A 23,349-nucleotide genomic window follows, 5' to 3' on the forward strand; every position below is an offset into this window, starting at 1 on the left:
GGTAAAGTGTCACTGTATTAAGTCCCCAATACCAAAAGAAAGAAAAAAGAAAAACAAGATTGATTGCTATTGGTTTGCTACCATGGTTACACTCTGTTTTAATGATGGTATTAACTACAATCTAAAAATATGACTTGGTCAATAATAAACTTGTTACAAGGCAAGAAAAATTCATAGCAATTAGGATATAGTTCAGAAGGGGAAAAATTATCTCTTACTATTCCCAAGCACCTTCCAGAATTGCTTGCATAGGTTTGACATCAAAGAAATATGGTAGGAAAAAATTCACTTTGAAGGAATGATTAAGAGAATCTAAATGGAGGTGGGGGAAAGGTCAAGAAAGTTCCTAAGTAAAGCTTGTCTGATTTCCCAAAAGAAAATATTTGAAGAGAAAGACCATGTAAACCAATCATGTTTACCTACACATGTAAAAGAGAAAGAGGTAGTATGTGTGACCATCCAGGGTACTGAGGTATTCTTACTGAAGGAGGGGAAAATATGGATCAATTATCATCTCTTAATGACCTATGTTGGATTAACATTCATAAACCCTGTATCCATTTATTTGTCATCAAAATCATCCCCACCCTGGGCCTTTAACTTTACTATTAACCACCAGAGCAGGAGAAAACCCATCCCACATATGGTAGTTAGCTTCTGTAAATGCCTAGCATACAGTAGGCATAGGTATTTGTTAAAATGAGTGAAAAAAACTTAGAGAAAATTTGCTAATTGTGTATTAATAAGTCCCTAAAAATGTCTCACAGATACACAATCCAGTGACTTGACATCAGGATTCCTGCTGCAACCTGGATATGGGTGAGCCACAGATATTTTTCTGAAGCAGTGGCCTCTAGGGCATATAACATGAATCTCTTTGCTTTGGTTCCAAGTTATAATATCTCCTAATATGAGAAGGTCCACTTTCTCAGAGTTACAGACTCTCCTAGTAATTAATTGCTCATGAGACCCTTTGCATTATTTTAGTCATTCCATAAATATTTGAATTGCAATGACATGTAAGGACTGTTTATTGTGAGGACTCACAGATGAATAAGAATATGGGTGAAATATTTCATAATAAATTTAAAGCACTCCAACAAATCATTAAGGAGGGTTTACAATATAGAAAACAAGTAGGATCAGCCATGTATGGTGGTGAACACCTGTAATCCCAGCAGCTCTGGAAGTTAAGAAAGGAGAACTGCAAGTTTGAGACCAGCCTCAGCAATTTAGCAAGGCCCTAAGCAACTTAATGAGATGCTATCTCAAAATTAAAAATAAAAAGGGCCAGGAATGTATCTCAGTGGTAAAGCAACACTGGGTTAAATCCTCAGTACCAAACAAGAGTGTGGTGGGGCGGGGGGAGGCAGATGGGCAGGCTGGAGGGAGGGAGGGAGGGAAGAGGAAAGGCAAGGAAGAAAGAAAGAAACTAATAGAATGAAATGTATGTGTTAATGGGGACCCAAGCAAAATGGTATAAGAGCATGAAAGAGAGGCCAGGTGTGGGTGGCACACACCTGTAATCCCAGCAACTTGGGAGGCTAAAGCAGGAGGATCTCAAGTTTGAGGCTAGCTTGAGCAATTTAGCAAGATCCTATCTCAAATTAAAAAATTTAAAAAGGGCTGAGGATGTAGCCCAGTGGTAGAGCAGTTCTGGGTTCAAGCCCTAGTATCACATCAATCAATCAATATTTTAAAAAGAGCATGGAAGAAGAAACAACTAATTTCTGACAGAAAAGTTTCTCAAAGACAATGTTTGGGTTGTACCTTGAAAGGAATTATAAGCATGCATCACTGTGCCCAACCCTCTCTGTTTAACTTCTTGAGGAACTCATAAACTGCTTTCAAAAGTGACTGCATTATTTTACAATCCCACCAGCAGTTTATGAGTACTTCAATTTCTTCAGATCCTCACCAATACTTGTTATTTTCTGTCTTTTTTTTTTTCTTATAGCCATCCTTGGAATCTGAAGTGATAATCTCTTTGGAATTTTGCTTTGCAGTCCCCTGATGGCTCTCTATTAAAAGTTTACTGTGATATTGGAAAGGGTGGCACAGGCCTCTAATCCCTGTGTTTTGGAAGTCTGAGGCAAGAGGATTACAAAATACTGTGAATTGAACCCAGGGCTGCTCCACCACTGAGCTATATTCCCAGCCTATTATTATTATTATTTTGAGATGGGCTCTCACTAAATTTTGCTAAATTGCACAGGCTCGTCTTAAATTTGTAATCCTCTTGCTTCAGACTTCCAAGACACAGGGATTACAGGCCTGTGCCACCCTTTCCAATAGCACAGTAAACTTTTTTTTTTCTAATTTTTTAGATGTTGATGGACCTTTATTTTATTCATTTATTTATATGCGGTTCTGAGAATCGAACCCAGTGTCTCACACATGCTAAGCAAGTGCTCTACCACTGAGCCACAACCCCAGTCCACACAGTAAACTTTTAATAGAGAGCCATCAGGGGAATGCAAAGCAAAATTCCAAAGAGATTATCACTTCATATTCCTAGGATGGTTATAATAAAAAAGACAGATAATAACAAGTGTTGGTGAGAATCTGAAGAAATTGAAGTACTCATAAACTGCTGTGGGATTGTAAAATAATGCTGCAGCCACTTTTTTAAAAAATATTTATTTATTTTTAAGTTTTAGGTGGACACAATATCTTTATTTTACATTTATGTGGTGCTGAGGATCGAACCCAGTGCCTCATGCATGCTAGGCGAGCACTCTACCGCTGAGCCAAACCCCAGCCCCTGCTACAGCTACTTTTGAAAGCAGTTTAGGAGTTCCTCAAGAAGTTAAACAGAGAGGGCTGGGCACAGTGGTGCATACCTTCAATCCTAGTGATTCGGGAGGCTGAGGCAAGAGTATCACAAATTCAAGGTCAGCCTTGGCAATTTAGCAAGACCCTGACTCAAAAAATAAAATAAGATAATAAAAAAAATAATAAAATAATAAAAAAATAATAATAATAAAAAAATAAATAAGATAAAATGGGCTGGGGATATAGCTCAATGGTAGAGGGCCCTTGAATTCAATCCCCAGTACCAAAAAAAAAAAAAAAAAAAGTTAAACACAGAGTTACCATAGGACTTAGGAATTCCACTCCTAGGTATATAATCTTGGATAATTGAAAACATATGCCTCTTATTGATCCTGTACATAAATTTCAAAGCAGCATTATTCATGGTAGCCAAAGTGGTACTAGAAATATCCATCAACTGATAAATGGATAAATTAAATGTGGCAAATCTATACAATGGAATAATACTCAACCATAAAAATGAAGAGAGTACTGATACATGCTACTACAGGGATGAAGCTTAAAAACATCATATATAGGGCTGGGGATGTGGCTCAAGCAGTAGCGCGCTCGCCTGGCATGTGTGCGGCCTGGGTTCGATCCTCAGCACCACTTACAAAGATGTTGTGTCCGCCGAAAACTAAAAAATAAATATTAAAAAATTCTCTCTCTCTCTCTCTCTCTTAAAAAAAAATCATATATAAGAGGAAGAAACCAATAACAAAAAAAAAAATTGTAAGATTCTATTTATACAAAATGTCCAGAACAGGCAGATCTATAGAGACAAAGAGTAGATTAGTAATTCCCTAACTAGAGATTACTTAGGACTGAGAGAAAGGATTGAGAGCTATGCTGTTTCCTATCCAGACCCTGAATAATGAAACAACCATTCTACCCTACAGATTTGGATGAAAGAGAATTTGTGCCAGAACCTCTCAATGAAATTCTGCTTTCTTCACGCCTGTATAAAGAACCTCCTCAAAGCACATCTTAATGCAGAATTCTGTTCCAGATCTTTCTTTCTAACACTTTAATAGGGCCTTAAGCCCTATCACAAACGTGATTTCATTTATCTTTCTAACAATTCCATGAGGTGGAATGGGAGATGTGCTATTCCTCTTTTAAAATTTGGAAAGTGAGGTTCAATGCTCCTGCCATTGTATAACTCTGCTTTTTGTTAAGCAGAACTAAGTGATAGAAATTCTAAACACTGGCAATACCAAAATCAGGGCAAACAGCTAAGTAAACACATACAGCAGCCCTTTAAATGACCCTACATCCTTTGTTTCTCTCCTTTCTGGAAAGAGAACAGTTATAAGTTCCTGTAGGTAATGTCTGCTTAGAGTAGAACATTTAGAACAAAGGCATCTGAACTATGAATCAGATGGAAAATTAGAGGAAAAATCTTTTACGTAAAATGATAGTGGGCTGAGGGTAAAGGTCAATGGTAAGAATGTGGGTTTGGTATGCACAAGACCTGGGTTTGATCCCTAGCACCACAAAACAAACAAACAAACTAATGTTTACATAGACCCTAGAGTAGCAGTCCCCAAATAACATATTAAGGCAACTGTGTCATGGGCATAGCCTTTACAGGAACCATGTTTTTAGACAGTATAATCCCATGCTTGGAACCACGCCCCAGAAATAATGAACAGTGCAACCAGATTATGGGTATATGTCAGTATAGCAATACCTCATACATATTAGGAAATGTATACACTCACCAAAAAGATTAAATAGATGAAATATGAACACAACAGCCAGTTGCTTTGGGAGAATATGGCTGGGACACTTCCCACTGAGTATTATAATATATTACCTAACCCTCCATTGTTCAGCCTGGCTGGTGGACCACATGTTCAGGAGGACATATGATCTGGGAAGAAAAGTCAAAGGCATGGTGGCACAGGACTGTTAGTCCCAGCTACCAGGGAGGCTGAGGCAAAAGGAACACAAGTTCAAGACCAGCCTCAGCAACTTGATGAAAGCCTGTCTTAAAAAAATTAAACAGGGCTGGGGTGGTGGCACATGCCTGTTATTCCAGTGATACAGGAGGCTGAGGCATGAGGATTACAAATTCGAGGCCAGCCTCAGCATCTTAGTGAGGCCCTAAGAAACTTAGCAAGACCCTGTCTCAAAATAAAAAATAAAAGTGTTAGGGATGTAGCTTGGTGGTAAAGTACTCCTGGGGTTCAATACCCAGAACCACCATCACCCCCCACACAAATTATTTTCTAAGTCTGATAAAACATTTCTTTAAACTAGGATAGAATAGTAAGACACTTGAGTCTATACAGCCTAACTCTTAGACCTATATTCTTCTAATAATTCTTAACATACCTTTTTTTAAAAATACTTTTTTAGTTATAGATGGACACAATACAATATTTTATTTATTTATTTTAATGTGGTGGAGGATCAAACCCAGGGCCTCACATGTGCTAGGCAAGCACACTAGCACTGAGCTACAACTCCAGCCTCCTAACATCTTTTTAAAATATTTTTTTAAATTGTAGATGAACACAATATTTTTATTTTATTTACTTATTTTTATGTGGTGCTAAGGATCAAACCCAGTGCCTCACATGTGCTAGGCAAGCACTGTACCACTGAGCCAGAACCCTGGCCCCCACTAACATATATATCTTAAATCTCAAAAAAAAAAAATTAGCAATCTGAAGCCAAGCATGATGGCACACTCCTGTAATTACAGCAACTCAGGAGGCTGAGGTCAAAAGATTGCAAGTTTGAAGCCAGCCTCAGCAATTTAGTAAGACCCTGTCTCAAAATAAAAAATTAAAAAGGACGAGGAGGGCTGGGGCTATAGCTCAGTGGTAGAGCGCTTGCCTTGCATGTGTGAGGCACTGGGTTTGATCCTCAGCACCACATAAAAATAAATGAACAAATAAAGATATTGTGTCCATATACAACTTTAAAAAAAAAGTAGGGGGAACTAGGAGTGTATTCAGTGGTAAAGCACTCCTGGGTTCAATACCCAGTACCAAAAAACAAACAAAAAAAGTTAGCAAAATGAACAGAATTAGTCCTTGGGAGAATAATAACCTAGTTTATCAAACTCATTACTTTTTCTTTTCTTTTTAAAATATTTAAAAACTGTATTCTGATTCTAAACAAAAAGGAATGCAAATGACAATAGAAAACAAGATTTCCCAATTGAATATATAGCTTTTTTTTCAGGTTCTCTTGTTTCTCAGGCTGGCCTCAAACTCTTGGGCTCAAGTGATCTTCCTGCCTCAGCTTCCCATGTAACTGGCACTAAAGGCACACACCAATTCACCTGCCTTATGTAGCAGTCTTACATTTGAAACTCAAGAAGGAAATAACTGTGCTGCTAAACAGCTAACATGCAAGTCTAAAAAATGCAGGTAATTAATTTTTGAACTGGCATACTCACTCCAAAGCCCATTCATCTCCTTCAGCATTCCAAAGAGGAAGCACATGTTGGGTTCAGTTACATAATGAAGTGGCATACACACTGCTCCACTGACATCACAGCACAGTTGCCTGTAAAATTAGACTTCCGACACCAGGCTCCAGCTTCATCTTCCCACAAATCATCATCTGCATCTGGGAGAGCAGTTTTCTGAGCAACCTCTAAATTATGCTCATATTTTACTGCCAAAGCTGGAAGCCTGACAATCTCTGGCCTGGTGACACAAAAGCAAGCAGGATACAAACTCCAAATCAGAGTCTCCAGTGAGCTTTCTAGGGAGTCAGAGGGAGGTATTTTCAAAGCACTAGTAACTTTTGGCAGAAAGGTTATAGTCCTGAAGATTCTTTGTGTGGAAGACAATAGATTTTATTTTGCCTTTACTTTCCTGTCCTTATGTCTACTTTGTTGCCACACAACATAATGGGGAAGTTTTCATGTACTCAGTTTCTATGTAAGTCCGGTACATTCTTGTGAGCAACTCTATCATATTACATCAAACATTTTTTTAAATATTTATTTTTTAGTTTTAGGTGGACACATTATCTCTATTTTCCATTTATGTGGTGCTGAGGATCGAACCCAGTGCCTCACGCATGTCAGGCGAGCACTCTACCACTGAGCCACAACCCCAGGCCACATCAAACATTATAATGGGGACTAAGGCTGTGGCTCAGTAGTAGAGCACTTGCCTCTCACATGTGAGGCACTGGATTCGATCCTCAGCACCACATAAAAATAAAATAAAGGTATTATGTTTATATATATATATTTTTTCTTTTTTTTTTAATGGCACATTGGGCTTCAATACAATAGCCATCTCTCAGTCCACCAATTTCTCCTGGACAGATGTATCCCATACATTGAACTAAACAGTTCCTCTCCTGGTATGGAATGCATGGGATGGACCTAACACCCAAGGTGGCTCAATACTTCTCAAATTCACTAGTCAAATGATATTCCATGAAGTAGCATGTAGTTTTCTCAGTACCATCATCACAAACCAATACAAATTTGAAATGAACTTGAGATTCTCCTTGAGTATCCATCCAGATGTATCTTCCGGAAGCAACTCTATCAAAACGTATTTTTTGGTTCCAGGGAATGAATGTAGGGGCACTTGACCACTGAGCTACATCCCCAGTCCTTTTTTTTTTTTTTTTTTGAGACAGGGTCTCACTGACTTGCTTAGGGCCTTGCTAAATTGCTGACATTGGTGTTGAACTTGCAATCCTCCTGCTTCAGTGTCCTAAACTGCTGGGATTACAGGCAGGCACCCCCACATCCAGCAAAACTCATTCATTTAACTAAGTTTAAGAATGGGGCAGAGGTTAGAGGTTAAGACTGGTTGCCAAAGTGAGACCTGAATACCAAGTCAATTACATAAACAAAGTAATCCCAGCGACTCAGAAGGTGGAGGTAGGAGGATCACAAATTCAAGGCCTACAAAGCCTGCCTCAGCAATTTAGGAAAGCCCTGTCTCAGAATAAAAAAACACAAAGAGCTGAGGATGTAGCTCAGTGGTAAAGCACCTCTGGGTTCAATTCCCTGTACAAAAAAAAAGAAGAAGGAGGAGGAGGAGGCCTAAAGAACTCTAAATACGGGCTGGGTTGTGGCTCAGTGGTAGAGTGCTTGCCTAGCATGCATGAGGCACCACATAAAAATAAAATAAAGGTGTTGTGTCTACCTACAGCTAAAAATACATATTTAAAAAAAAAAAAAAAACTCTAAATACTCAGAGCTTAAGCAGAGTACCTGATAAGGAAACCAGAAGAGAAGGGCTGAAGGGCAATATCCAAGGGAGTAGTGTTACCAGGGCCAAGAAAAGGGGCCATTTCAAAAACAGGCCACAGGCAACTCTAGCCAATGTCAGAAGGTTTTATAAGATGAAAACTGAAAAATGGATTGAACAAATTAGAAGTACTCTATTTTAGTGGAGTAGTGAGGACAAATGCCAGATTGGAGGGGGATGAAGAATGTGTAGGAGGGGCTGAGATTGTAGCTCAGTGGTAGAGCACTCACCTAGCACATGTGAGGCCCTGGGTTCAATCCTCAGCACCACATAAAAATAAATAAATAAAGGTATTGTGTCCAACTACAATTAAAAAATAAATATTTTTTAAAAAAAATATTTGGAAATTTGGAATCTTTAAAGCTTCCCAGATCCTATTCAAATTATTATAAAGTTTTTTTAAAATACATAAACCTTCAAAAACAGGGAGGACAGATAACAGATGCCAACATTTTCAAAGCTAGACATCAGATGAATAAATGACATATGATTTAGAAGAGCAAAGAAACCTAAAAGCTAATACAAAACAAAGAGAAGGTGAGCCTTTTTCCAAAATAATAAAAAAGCTCAGAAATTGAAGGCACCACATACATTAAGCTAAAAGTCAGAGGTACTATCTATACAGTCAGGCTACCACTACCCCTTTCTATATCCTCTCCAGAAGAAACTAGTTTATTTTTCCAGGAAGCTGCACCAGAGTGGCTCTGGATTCATAGTCACCAAGCACAGCTGGTGATTTAGGGATTAAGTAACATTCCCAGACATTTCTCTAGGTCAATCCCTCCTACAATCCCTAGGAGACTGTAGAATTTCTTCTTTTTGCAGGGTGGGGTGGGGTGTACTGGGGATTGCACCCAGGGCAGCTTAACCATTGAGCAACAGTCCTTTTAGTTTTTTATTTTGAGACAGGGTCTCACTAAATTGCTTAGGGCCTTGCTAAACAGCTGAGGCTGGTCTCAAACTTGTAATTCTCCAGCCTCAGTTTCCAGAGTTGCTGACATTATAGGTGCAGGCCATCATTCCTGGCAAGACTGCAGTATTTCTCTCTGGAAAACTAACCAACCCAACAGAAATGCCCTATAAATGACCATATTCAGGGTTCCCCATGTGCACATAAACTTGACTCCTCTACAAGCCCACTACTTGGTAAGATCTTCCTATTGCCCACAGGGGCTTCCCTCTGGTCTTTGAATGCTTTCTACTTAAACAAGCAGCCCCAAATCATGAAACATAACAAGAAAACCTCTGAAGTCAGAGACCAAAACAAACAGAAAACCAAAAAAGGTACGCAAAAGAAAAAGAAATAACACAGGGAAAGAAACATCATAATAACAACAATAATAAATAGTCTCAGGAAATCTAAACAAAAATAATTTCATCTGTGAAGCAAAAACAAAATCCAACGAAAAATGAAAGTTCAGAGGGGAAAAAAGAGGACTCTTGGAGAAAAAAATAACTATAATAACAGATATCAAAAATATCAACAAGTGGGCTGGGGTTGTGGCTCAGTGGTAGAGCGCTTGCCTAGCACCTGTGAGGGACTGGGTTCAATCTTCAGAACCACATAAAAGTAAATCAATAAAATCAAGGTATTGTGTCCATCTACAACTAAAAAAATTTTTTTTTAAATATCAACAGCTGCCAGATGCAGTGACGCACACCTGTAACCCCAGCAGCTTGGAACACTGAGGCAGGAGGATTGCAAGTTCAAAGCCAGCTTCAGCAAAAGTGAGGTGCTAAGCAATTCAGTGAGATCCTATCTCTAAATAAAATATAAGATGGGGCTAGAAATTTGGCTCAATGGTCAAATGCCCCTGAGTTCAATCCCCAGTACCCGCCACCCCCCAAAAAAGAAATCAATAGCTGAGCACAGTGGTGCATGCCCATAATCCCAGCAACTCAAGAGGCTGAAGCAGGAGGATCACAGGTTTTAGGCCAGCCCCAGCAACTTAGGGAGTCCATCAGCAATTTAATGAGACCCATCTCAAAATAATAACAATAAAAAGGACTTAGGGTAGAGCTCAGTGGTAAAGTACCCCCAAGTTCAATCCCCAGTACAAGAAAAACAAACAACAAAAACTTTCCAACATTATGAGACAGAGAGGGAAGAGCAAGTTTCTAACAAAGGATCAGGAATCAAAATGGCATTAGTCAGCTTAACAGCAATACTAGAGGACACTGAAACAATGTTTTCAAAATTCTGTGAAAAAATTATTTCCAACCAATAATTAAATATCCAGTCAACTCTCAATTAAGTGTTGGGTAGAATGAAGATTTTCAGACTTTCCAGTTATCAGAAAAAATTATTTACCTTGCATTTTGCGATGCTCCACAATAACAAGAGAGTCAAGTAAAAAAGAGTATGGTTTGACTAACAAGATCCAACCCAGAGAAATAGCAAAATTTCAGGATGAGTGAAGGAGATACTCAATGACAACTATGCAGAAGAGCAACCAGTCCAAATTGGAGCACATGACCAGGAAACTCCAGGACAAATTTCTCCAATTTATAAAAAAAGTAAAGCACAGATTTCCTAATGTGTTTAGATGCACTGAGAAATTTACACTTGTCAGAAATTTTGAGTAGAGTGGAAACTACACAGAAAGGCAGCCTAATGTGGTGAGCTCAACTCTGGAGTCAAGCTCTAGCAGTGTTTACAAACTAGCTGCTTGACTTAATAGCTTCATGATCTTCAGAAAGTCACTTACCTGCCTGGGCTTTAATATCCCCATGTGCAAAATGGAGATAAATCATACTTATCACATATAGTTTTTAGGAGACTTTAATGAGTTAAATTTTGTAAAGGGCTTACAACATTACCTGGCATGTAAAAATGCTACTTGCTTATTAAATAAAATAAAGCCAAGGCTCTGGAATAGCATCAAAATGAATTAAAGAATAAGGCTGGGGCTGCAGTTGTGGCTCAGTGGTAGAGCGCTCACCTGGCGGGTTTAAGGCACTGGGTTCGATCCTCAGTATCACATAAAAATAAATAAATAAAATAAAGGTATTATGTCCATCCACAACCAAAATAATAATAATAATAATAATAACAACAACAGCAACAATAATAATGATGTTAACCAAGAAGGTAAAAGACTTGTATTCTGAGAACTGAAAAACAGTGCTAAAAGAAATTAAAGACAATGTAAGATGTAAATATAAGGAAAGGCATTTCATGCTCTTGAATTGGGCAAATTAATGTTAGATATTGATACTATCAAAAATGATCCACACACTCAATGCAGTCTCTTTCAAAATCCAATGACTTTTTTATAGAAGTAAGAAAAATCTATCTTAAAATCCATTTACGGAGCTGCAGTTGTGGCTCAGTGGTAGAGTAGGTAGATGAGGTCTTGAGAGTAAAGTCTCTATGATAGCATTAATAACTTTAGGCAAAGAGGAAGAGAGATCTAAGCTAGCAAGTTTGCCTAGCACATGTGAGGCACTGGGTTTGATCCTTAGCACCACATAAAAATAAATAAATAAAGGTATTGTGTTCATCTACAACTAAAAAAAAGAAATTTAAATTCATTTGGGGGCTGGGGATGTGGCTCAAGCGGTAGTGCGCTTGCCTGACATGCGTGCGGCCCGGGTTCTATCCTCAGCACCACATACAAAGAAAGATGTTGTGTCCGCCGAAAACTAAAAAATAAACATTAAAAATTTTTTTAAAAATTCATTTGGAATCTCAAGGGACTCCAAATAGCCAAAATAATATTGAAAAGGAAGAATAAAGTCAGAAGTCTCACCCTTCCTGATTTCAAAATTTATTTCAAAGCTACAGTAATCAACAGTGTGGTCCCAGCGTAAAGCAGACATACAGATCGACTGTTATGATTTGAATGTGTCCCCCAAAGTTCCAAGAATTGGGATCTTAATCTTTATCATATCTTAGTGATATTTGGAAGTTGGACCTTCAGGAGATAAAGAAGATTAGATGAGGTCTTGAGAGTAAAGTCTCTATGATAACATTAATAACTTCAGGCAAAGAGGAAGAGAGATCCAAGCTACAAGCTTGCATCTCTCTTATCATGCAATGTCTTCCACTGTGATATAATGCAGCTACAAGCTCCAAGAAGAAGCTAAGCAGATGGCGGCACCAGGCTCTTGGAGTTCCCAGCCTCCAGAATTATAAGCCAACTTACTTCTACTCTTTACAAATTACCCAGACTCAGGTATTTTATTATAACAACAGAAAATGTCTTAAGAGATCAATGGAATAGAGCACAGAGACTAGAAATATTGGTCAAATGACTTGACTTTTTTTGGTGTGGGGCACTGGGGATTAAACCCTGGGATGTTTTACCACTAAGCCACATCACCAGCTCTTTTTTTATTTTTTGAAACAGGGTCTAGCTAAGTTGCTCAGGGCCTTGATAAATTGCTGAGGCTGGTTTTGAACTTGCAATCCTCCTGCCTTAGCCTTCTGAGCTGCTGGGATTACAGGCATGAGCCACATGCCCATCTTAAATGATTTTTGATAAGGGTGCTAAAACCACTGAATGAGGAAAAGACAATCCTTTCAACATGTGATATTGGGAGAACTGGATACCCACGGCAAAGGAATGTAGTTGCACCTTACCACATGATTATAAAAATTAACTCAAAATGGACCAAAGACATAAAAGTAGGAATCAAAATTATAAAACTCTTAGAAGAAAACATAGGGAAAAAAGCTTCATGACACTGGATGTGGCAATAATTTCTTGAATATAACACCAAAAGCATAGGGAAGAAAAAATAAGAAAAATTGGACTGCATAAAATTTAAAAATGTGCATTGAAAGACACAATCAACAGAGTGAAAAGACCACCTACAGGAGATAATATTTGCAAATCATGTATCTGAAAAAGGGGTTGGTATCCAGAATATATAGAAAACTCCTAGAACTCAACAAAATAACACAATTCAAAAAACTGGACAAAATAAAAGCTGGGCATGGTGGCTCATGCCTATAATACCAGCGGCTTATGAGGGTGAAGCAGGAGGATCACAAGTTCAAAGCCAGCCTCAGCAGCTTAGCGAGGCCCTAAGCATCTCAGTAAGACCCTGTCTCTAAATAAAATACAAAATAGGGCTGGGGAGTGGCTCAGGATTGAGAACCCCTGAGATCAATCCCTGGTTAAAAAAAAAAAAGACAAAATATTTGAATAGACATATCTTTCCAAATATTATATATGTAAACAGACAATGAGCACATGAAATGATGTTCAACATCACTATTCATTAGCAAAACACAAAACAAAATTACAATGTGATAGCACCTTACACCCATTAGGACACTTTAATCTCTGTGTAACAGTGTTGGGAGGTAGGGGTCTAATCAGAGGTGCTCAGGTCAAAGAGGGCTAGGCTCTTATTAATACATTAATGTCATTATTAAGGAAGAGGGTTAGTTATTCTAAGTGTGGGCCTGGGAAGCTGAAGCAGGAGAATCTCAAGTTGGAGGCCAACCTCAGCAACTTAGTAAGACCTTGACTCAAAATAAAATAAAAAGGGCTGAAGATGTGGCTCAGTGCAAGAAGGTCCGTGAGTTCAATGCCCAGTACCCCCCAACACACACACAAAAAAAAAAGGAAAAGAGAATTTTTAAGACCAACCTGGGAAATTTAGCAATATTTTGTTTTAAAATAAAATTAAAGAAAAAAAACAAAAAAAGAAAGGGGATGTAGCTCAAAGGTTAAGCACTTAGCTAGCATATATGAAGCTCTGGGTTCAGTGTTACTCATGCATACAAATAGAATGATAAATACAAAATTTAGGATGGGGGTTACTGCTTGAGGGAGATGGGATGGGAGGATGAGAAACTCCTAAGTTTGTACAATTTATAGGGAATGATTCCAGTACTTCAGTTGGAATGTGAGTTCACAGGTATTTCTCTCATGCTTTATAAGTATAAACTCTTTTTTACTGCTATGTAACATATTAAGGATAATAAAAGAATAGAATGAAATAAATTGGAGATAGCAAATATACTTATTATGTATAATTTTTTAATAAAGAACTATCTCAAGATATTTTACTATAAAGGGAAGAAGACAAATGGGACAGCAGCTGGAAGAAGTGACATTAAGAAAGTTTTGGGGGGGGCTGGGGATGTGGCTCAAGCGGTGGCGCGCTCGCCTGGCATGTGTGCGACCCGGGTTCGATCCTCAGCACCACATACAAACAAAGATGTTGTGTCCGCCGAAAACTAAGGGATGAATATTGGAAAAGATTCTCTCCTCTCTCTCTCTCTCTCTCTCTCTTAAAAAAAAAAGAAAAGAAAAGGAAAAAAAAAGAAAGTTTTGGGCCAGGCATGATGGTGCACACCTGTAATCCCAGCGACTCAGGAGGCTAAGGCAGGAGGATCACAAGTTCAAAACCAGCTTCAGAAATTCAGCAAGGCCCTAAGCAATTTAGTGAGACCCTGTCTCAAACAAAAAAATAAAAAATCTGGGGATTGACTTAGTGGTAAAACACCCCTGGATTAAATCCCAGGTACCAAAAAGAAAAAGAAAGAAAAGTTTTGATAATTCTTGCCTAGCCCTGGATTTGATACTCAGCACCCCCATCTCCCCCTAGAATTTTTATTTTGTTTGATTGGAGATATAACAGTCAATTTACATGCAGATATGTGATTATAAACAATACTAGGACTGAGATTTTGCTCAGTGGTACAGTGGTTGCCAATCATGCATGAGACCCCGGATTAGATCCCTAGCACTACATAAAATGAATAAACAAATAAGTACTATCAATTGTTAGAAGAATCCAAAAAAGTATATCAATACTTTAAGATGAAAAATTCAAGGTCAGAGAGCCTAAGAAACTTGGCACTAGATCACACAGCTAATAAAGTGCAAAAGCCACATTTAAATTGAGATCTATCTAATCCCTATTTTAGGATTTGTATAGAAGACAATGCTAACTTCCTTTGCTTATTGTCTTATGTGAACTTAATCACATCTATTAGGAAGTATTTTTTTTTAGTCTCTACTAAACAGACTTAAGATATAAAATATTTTAGGTATTTTGGAGGGTAATAAATTGAGTAATACTATCTGTGCCTTTATAGAATTACTTTTCAGTAATAAAGATACCTAAATGATTCCAATATGATGCAAAATTATAAAATACCACAAAGAAGGACAAAATATTAGGGTTGAGAAAGCAAGTCCCCTTTGGGACTGGGAAGTAGAGGTATTAGAACATTTCAGCTGAAGTTGAAGGGATAAATAAGGTATTGAAAGACAGTTCGGCTAAATTTTTAAATTTTTTGGTCATACTGAGGGTTAAACCCCTGAGTGCTTTGCCAATGAGCTAAATCCCCAGTCCTTTTTTATTTTTTAGACTTTATTTTATTTTTGTGGCAGGGATTGAACCCAGGGATGCTTAACCATTGAGCCACATCCCAGCCATTTTCATTTTTAAAAAATTTTGAGACAAGGTCTCACTGAATTGCTGAGACTGGCTTTGAACTTGCAATCCTCTTGCCTCAGTGCCTGAGCTGAGCTGCTGGGATTACAGACTTTGCCACTGCACCTGGCTTATTTTTTAAATAAGGAGGATCGTGAGTTCAAAGCCAGCCTCAGCAAAAGTGAAGTGTTAAGCAACTCAAAGAGACCCTGTCGCTAAATAAAATATAAAATAGGTCTGGGGATGTGGTTCAGTGCCCCTGAGTCCAATCCCCAGTATCTGACCCTCAAAAAAGGAGGGGTGTAGGCTAGAGATATTGTTCATAGGCCAAGTACTTACCCAGCATTTGGGAGGTCCTGGATTTCATCCCCAGTAATCAATCAATCAATCAATAAATAAATAAATCTCAGAATACTACCTCCATCCTCTTTGAGGTTTTATATAATTTTCTCTTCCCTTACTTTTTTTAATATTTATTTTTTATTTTTTAGTTGTAGTTGGATACAACACCTTTATTTCACTTGTTTATTTTTTGTATGTGGTGCTGAGGATGGAACTGAGGGTCTCGCACATGCAAGGCTAACGCTCTACCGCTGAGCCACAACCCCAGCCCCTTCCCTTACTTTTTTTAAATTACAACTTTACTAGGTCAGGCACAGTGGCACACACCTGAAACTCCAGGAACTCCAGAGGCCGAGGCAGGAGAATCGCGAGTTCAAGCCTCAGCAACTTAGGGAGACTCTAAGCAACTCAGTGAGACCCTGTCTTTAAATAAAATATAAATAAGGGCTGGGGATGTGGCTAAGTGGTTTAGTGACCCTGGGTTCAATACCCAGTACCAAAGAAGAAAAAGAAAAAGAAAAAGAAATTACAACTTTACTGAGATATAAGTCATACAATGCAATTCACTCATTTAAAGCATAAATTCAGTAAAGCGTAAATCAAAGAGTCGTGCAACCATAACCACAATCAATTTTAGAAGATTTTTATTACCCCAAAAAGAAATCTAATACTCATTACACTTACTTCCTATTTCTCCCACCCCTTGTCCCCCCCCCAGCCCTGGGCAATCACTAATCTACTTTCTTTCTATATGGATTTCTGTCTATTCTGGACAGAAATAGTTTTAAAAGAATCATGATATGTAGCCTTTTATGACCGTCTTTTTTCAGTAGCATAATTTTTATTTTGTTGGTACTGGGAATTAAACCTAGGGGCGCTTGACCACTCACATTCCTAGTCCTTTTTTTTTTTTTTTTTTTTTTCGGTGTGGGGGGTACTGGAAATTGAACTCTGGGATATTCAACTACTGAGCCACATCCCCAGCTCTATTTTACATTTTATTTAGAGACAGGGTCTCACTGAGTTGCTTAGTGCCTCACTAAGTTGCTGAAGCTGGCTTTGAACTCACAATCCTCCTGCCTCAACCTCCTATGTCAATGGGATTACAGGAATGCACTGAGACACCCAGCTCTGTTTTCCACCTTAATTGAAGTTCATAAAAGATTAATCTATACATGAGACTGGGGTTGTGGCTCAGTGGTGGAGTGCATGCCTCTCACATGTGATGCACTGGGTTAGATCATCTGCACCACATAAAATAAATAAAATAAAAACATTGTGTCCACCTACAACTAAAATATAAAGATTAGTTTATACAAACCATCCATATTTCCTTACCTTCTTTCACTCATCAACCTACTCCAGTCTCACTTTTGCTCCCTACTACTCTGAAATTGCTTGTCAAAATCATCAATCACCTTCATACTAACAAAATCAATGGCTATTTTTAAGTCCTTATTTTCCATTATATAATTTTATGGACTGCCTGTTCAACTTTTAATTCCAATTAATCTCTTATTCTAATCTATATTTTTACCTTGTTCTGTTTGTCATATTCTTTTCTGTTTTATTGAACATTTTCCTATGGATTCAGAAATGCAAACCAGAATCAAAGGACACAACCAGAGAACTGCAGTTAACACAACTGGTAAGCAGAGTGAATGTAATGAAATCAGTGGGATGGGGGGTCCAGTAAGGTGGAGAAAATAAGGAAAGGCAAGACAGGTGGATATTAGGCTAGGGAATTAGGCTTTTTCCAGCAGGTAATATATAGCTATGAAAGTGTTTTATACAAGAAATAATCTGTGCTAGAATGCTGGGGTGTTGGAAGATTGTTCTGGAAGCAGGTATAAAATTACTTGGAGGCAGCTAGGCATAGTGGCACATGCCTATAAACCCAGCAATTTAGCCAGACCTATCTCAAAATAAAAAGAACCAGGGATGTGGCTCTGTGGAATATCACTCCTGGATTCAATCTCCAGGACAACCAAAAATATAAATTTCTTATATTTGGGGGCAAAGCATAAAAGGTAGGAAAACAGTAGACAAGGACATCATGTGGAATGCTTACTATAGTAGTAAAAATAGTCAAAATTGATAGTACAAATTAGAGTGGTACGTAAAAATGGAATGGAGGGATCAATGTTAAGATATCACCGCTAAGCTTCAACCAACTGAGTTAAATTAATACTAATAACATAATTCATAGCTGTCCTAAGCCAAGCATGGCAGCATGTACCTGTAGTCTCAGCTACTCAGGAGGTTCAGGCAAGAGGACTGCTTGAGCCCAGGAGTTTGAGGCCAGCCTAGGCAACATAGTAAGACCTTGTCTCTCTCTCTCACACACACACACACACAAAGCTGTCCTAGTCAAGAGATATTAGACCTACAAGTTCTTAGTTCTCAGTTCTCTTCAAATTGATTAGACAAAAATGTAGTAAATATAAATGCAGAAAATTCTCTCTCCCTTTATAAGTAGAAATGATTCCAGCAGTGTTTCTCACTCTCTTCTGAGTAAACACCTTGACCATCTCAGTTTACTGAAGCTTATCAAAGACTAAAGATCTGGCAACACCCACTAGTCAGTCCTATTTTCATCACAGCCTCCAGCCCCACATTGGTCTTCAATGTGTTAACATCAAGAAGAAATTGAAACTGTATGAAATACATGGGGAAAGCAAATAATCCCACATTAAATGCAGTCCCTTTTCTTTTTTTCCAAAGGAAATGGTTGTTGATGCTATGAGGAGTTAAATTATAATAACACATGCCAGGGAGATGATGTCAGGGAAGGTGTGGTTAGGCCCTGTACAAGTATGAAATTCCTTTAGTCCCAAATATTTCCTCCTTCAACCTCACCTATACTCCAATCTCCCTACTGAGACAACTCACTCAAACACTGAAGATACAGTGGCAAGACCCTAGAAATAACTTTTTTTTGCTTCAGCCCTATAACAAAGACTAATTGAAGGCCATTAAAACTGATGTTTTTAAAAAGTACATTAAATTATCTTCCAGAATCCCTTTTTGAAGTCCACATTTCCCCTTTCTGTAACTATTTTAATTCCAAAGAAATAAATGGGAATTTAACACTATATCCCAATAAAGATTGCCTTTATTAGGCATTATGCTTTTGTTGTCTGCATTCTTATATTTAACACCAGCCAAAAAGTAAGAAAAGTATGATTATCATGAGCTTCTTAGAAACTTCCCCAGTAAGTATATATTTCAAAATAAAATAATCCTGCTGGGTGTGGCGGCGCACACCTGTAATCCCGAGGCAGAAGAATCATAAATTCAAGACCAGCCTAGGCAGGACCCTATCCCCAAATAAAAAAGTGAAAATAAAAAGGGCTTGGGAGGACTGGGGAAGAGAAAATTATACAAGGCTTATACAAGGCCCTGGGTTCAATCCCCAGCACTGCAAAAAAAATAAAAATAAAAATAAATGGGGTGGGGGTGATGGGGATGTAAAACACCTGGGATTCAATCCCCAGAAAAGAAGGGGAAAAAATTAAGTAATCCTACTTTTTAAAATCTAGTAAATAATACACTTTAATATAAGCAAGTCACAAGTGGTACACAAAAAACAACTTTTCAAAATGGTAATATCGGGCTGGGGATGTGGCTCAAGTGGTAGCCCGCTCGCCTGGCATGCGTGCGGCCCAGGTTCGATCCTCAGCACCACATACAAACAAAGATGTTGTGTCTGCCGAAAACTAAAAAATAAATATTTTTAAAAAATTCTCTCTTTCTTAAAAAAAATTTAAAAATCAAAATGGTAATATCTCTGGTAATCTGTTATTCTAAAAACCACAGGTGATGACTATAGACAACAGCAAATTACGGTGTAAAAATTCTGGTCTTTTTAAAAAGAAGTAGCAGATATGTATAATTTGATTGCTTTTTTAAGGGATGGGTGCTGGGGACTAAACTCAGAGCTTCCTGAGTATGCCAAGCACATGCTCTACCACTGAGCTACATACCCCCAGCCCTATTTCCATTTTTTAAACATTTGGAGCAGGTCCAACAACTTTATTACATAGATTGGTTCCACCTGATATCTTCCTATATCTTACAGGTTATCTTAATAGAAACAGCAAATTAGCTACTGTCAAGATTAAAACTCTGTTTTGGCATTTTAAAAAAGTCTGGATACGAGTACAGTGACACATGCCTGTAATCCCGGTGGCTGAGTCAGGAGGATTACAAGTTCAAGGCCTCCTCAGCAACTTAGTGAGACACTGTCTCAAAATAAAAAAAGGGCTGGGGATGTAGCCTGTGACAATGAGCCTCAGGGTTCAATCCCTGCTACAAAAAAAAAAAAAAGTCTCAAATGACACATACACCAAACTATTACCAGTTACTTTCCTTGAGGAATTGGGTTGAGTAAAGAACTATAGGACACAAAGGGAGGACTATTTTATAAATCCCTTTATGTTTAATTTAATAAAGGGTATACCTTACATTTATCACTAAAAAGCTAAGTTATTTTAAAAATTAATGTTAGATTATTTTTAAAAAGCACAAATTACATGAATACATTTTCATGCATCCATAACACTTGTCCCAAAACAGAGAAACAAACATATTAAGCCTATATGTCAACAGCAGACTAGAAACATGGTAAAGCATTAGTTTAAATACACTCAACATTCACAATCTAACAAAAACACACAAGAGTCATATATACAGACACAAAAGGATGTAAATATACAGCATCCTTAGATGTCTCATACATAACAGTGACCCATAGAACCCAAAGATTGACAAACATATTAGTAACAATGTTACTAATGTTATACAATGTTATTCCTATCCTGCCCACTGGTCCCAATGTTTCCTGAATTTCTTCCTATATCTTACACGTTATCAGGAAGAGATATGAAATTTGAACTCAAATTTACAACCATACCTTTTGTTCCCTATACTGCACTAGATTTAGAAGCTAGTTAAACACTTCTTATTCTCCCAGGGGGTTGAGGGAGTGGAGAGCTGATGATGAGAGAGGTTGATATCTTCAAATACATAAGACCCTGAAATAGGAAAACAGTCAATTTTGGAGATTCATTTTACTTTATTTTAGTGGGTTCTGAGTAACCCCAAATGTGAAGAGAAAAAAAAATCTGGAAAGAAGCTTTAATACAGTACTATACCAATTTGAAGAGAATAAAGATAGATGAAATATTCCCCTCTCAAATATATCTGTATAATACATAAAACTGTATAATATTTAATAGGAGGTTATCAGGATATGCATATTCAACAAATATGTATGAACCTTTCATTCTTAAAGACATAAACAGAATAAAACTATACAAACTAACAACTATAACTTAACATTAAGTTTGGGTCTATAAACATTCACCCACTAGGGGCTGGGAAAGCAGTTAAGTGGTTAGAGCATTTACTTAGCATGCATGAAGCCCTGGGTTAAATCCCAATATCAACAACAACAAATAAATAAATAAATTCACCCACCGCCCTGATTAGACACTTAGGTTTAAATCTACCTGCAATGATCTCTATAGGTACACGAGAAAGCAGCAGAGATCTTTGCAACCTCCAACATTCTATTAGATGAGCAAAAATCCCTGTCTTATTAAGAACAGTTACAATACCCAGACAGTGAGTAGAATCTTCCTGCTACAGCATGAAGTTTCTTTCTTTCTTTTATTTATTTATTTTTTGGCAGTGCTAGAGATCAAAGTCAGAGCCTCATGCAAGCTATACAAGCACTCTACCACTGAGCTAAATTCCCAGCCCCATAAAATTTCTCTTAATCAATACTGTGCCCTGAAATGCCAAGAAACTCCCAAGGATATTCCCTGGCAAATGTGGGCAAGATTGTCCATGTCTTTCCAGACTGCCCATGTGCCCAACCACAGTACATCTCTCTGGAAGCCATGGTTAATCATAAAGACTCTAAGGATCCCTGCTAAGCCTGGTTATCTGCGGAGCTCCAAGTATCAGATCATAATAAGCAAGATCCAAAGAATCACAGACCTTTATGCCTTAATCCCAAGGCATGTCATCTCTCAAGATTCCTTCTTTACAAAATGAGTGGGATAGGGTCTCAGGGTCTAGAAGAACATACCCAGTTCTTGATGAGCTGTGAAATTGCACTACCTGTGATTTCAGCAGTCTGGTGATAGTAAGGAAGGTAGGGGGCTTGGGATGTAGCTTAGTGGTAGAGTGCTTGTCTGGCATGCAGGAAACCCTGGGTTTGATCCCTAGCACAATATAAATACATACATAAAATAATAAATAAATAAATAAATAAATAAACAAACAAACAAACAAAAGGCAGAGTGGAGGAGAATAGACATTGTTGACCAAAAGTCAAAATGAGTTTGTTGGGAGAGGGCTAGGGGACACGGTCTGAGATGACATATTATCCCCATGGAGATAGGTGTATCATCTGGGAGTCTAACTTCATTTCTCAAGGATACAAACTTGCAAGCTTGATTTGTTTTTAATTTCCATGCCTTCTCAGGCCTCATAAACAGGGACTGTAAACTCTTAACACCAGAACCAGGTGAGAAATGGCACCAAAAGAAGTAGTGGAAAAGAGAGCACTGAGCCGAGGGAGGAACTCATTCCCCTCTTAAAGGAGAATGCTAAAGCCAAGGGCACTCCCGGATCCCCAGAAAAGGAAGTAACTGAATTCCAAAAAAGCTCTTTTCCCTACCTTTTTGTTGTTCTTGTTATAGCCAAAAGTTGAAATCCCAGGCCTGGAAGTCACTGATAGCAGCATTTTCTCTTTAATGTTAGAGAACTGAGAAAGAGAAGAGTGAGAAGGAAAGGGAGGGGGTAAAGAGGGAGAAAGAGAGAGAGAGGGAGGGAAAAAAAAAAGAGGGAGGGAGAGGGAGAAGGGAGGGGGAGGAGAAAGGGGAGAAAGGGAGCAGGAGAGAGAGATGGGGGGGCTGCGGGTAAGAATGAGTTAGGGCTGCTTCTACGTCACTGAGAGAAGTTAGCCCAGAGTCTGAACGAGCCACTTCCACTGGGTCCTAATGCCCAAGATATTAGTTTTTTGTTTTCCATAAGCTCAGTAGTTAAAGCTAGAAAGAAGAATCTGTAGGTCTAACCCTTTTCAAATTCATCCCCTTTACTCTGTGAACAAGTTCTGATTCTTATAAAAAGACAACAGAAATTTCCCTTTCCTCAGATCTCAGCTATAAGAAGATTTTAAGCTTGATGCCAAAGGGACCACTGAGATATTGACTTGGTGAATACATAAAGAAAACAAATTCCCAGCAACTCAAGAGGCTGAGGCAGGAGGATAGTTCAGAGCCAGCCTTAGTAATTTAGCAAGTCCCTATGCAGCTTAGCAAAGAAATGAAATATAAAAAGGGCTGGGGATGTGGCTCAGTGATTAAGTACCCCTGGGTTCAATCCCCTACCAACAAAAAAAGAAAATATACTGAGATAGAGTATATTTAGAGTGATCTTAATGCTCTAATAAAGAACAGAGGAACACACCAAAAAGCAGAGAAAATAAAAAATGGGGAAAAATGAATTTTAGATCCTTAGATAGTTCTGTTTC

General features: G+C 38.1%; 1 protein-coding gene and 1 pseudogene across 6 annotated transcripts in view; both read right to left on the reverse strand.

Annotated features, from left to right (window-relative positions):
- Rbms2 (RNA binding motif single stranded interacting protein 2) overlaps positions 1-23,349 on the reverse strand; it is a 55,873-nt gene that overhangs the window by 31,613 nt on the left and 911 nt on the right. For 2 of the 6 annotated variants that reach the window (XM_071609755.1, XM_027926585.3), the window contains exon 1: positions 22,495-22,729. The exons of 2 other annotated variants lie outside the window; for them this stretch is intronic. In XM_071609755.1, coding sequence (XP_071465856.1) covers positions 22,495-22,560 — 66 coding nt within the window. In that variant the 5' untranslated portion in view covers positions 22,561-22,729. Of the gene's footprint in view, positions 1-20,718; positions 20,840-22,494; positions 22,730-23,349 lie in introns of those variants that run through there. 2 more of the 6 variants (XM_071609759.1, XM_071609756.1) reach the window with 2 other exon arrangements.
- Positions 6,254-7,324, reverse strand: LOC114088365 (GTP-binding nuclear protein Ran-like; annotated as a pseudogene).

The sequence above is a fragment of the Marmota flaviventris genome, chromosome 3 (assembly GCF_047511675.1).
Source record: "Marmota flaviventris isolate mMarFla1 chromosome 3, mMarFla1.hap1, whole genome shotgun sequence".
NCBI lineage: Eukaryota > Metazoa > Chordata > Mammalia > Rodentia > Sciuridae > Marmota > Marmota flaviventris.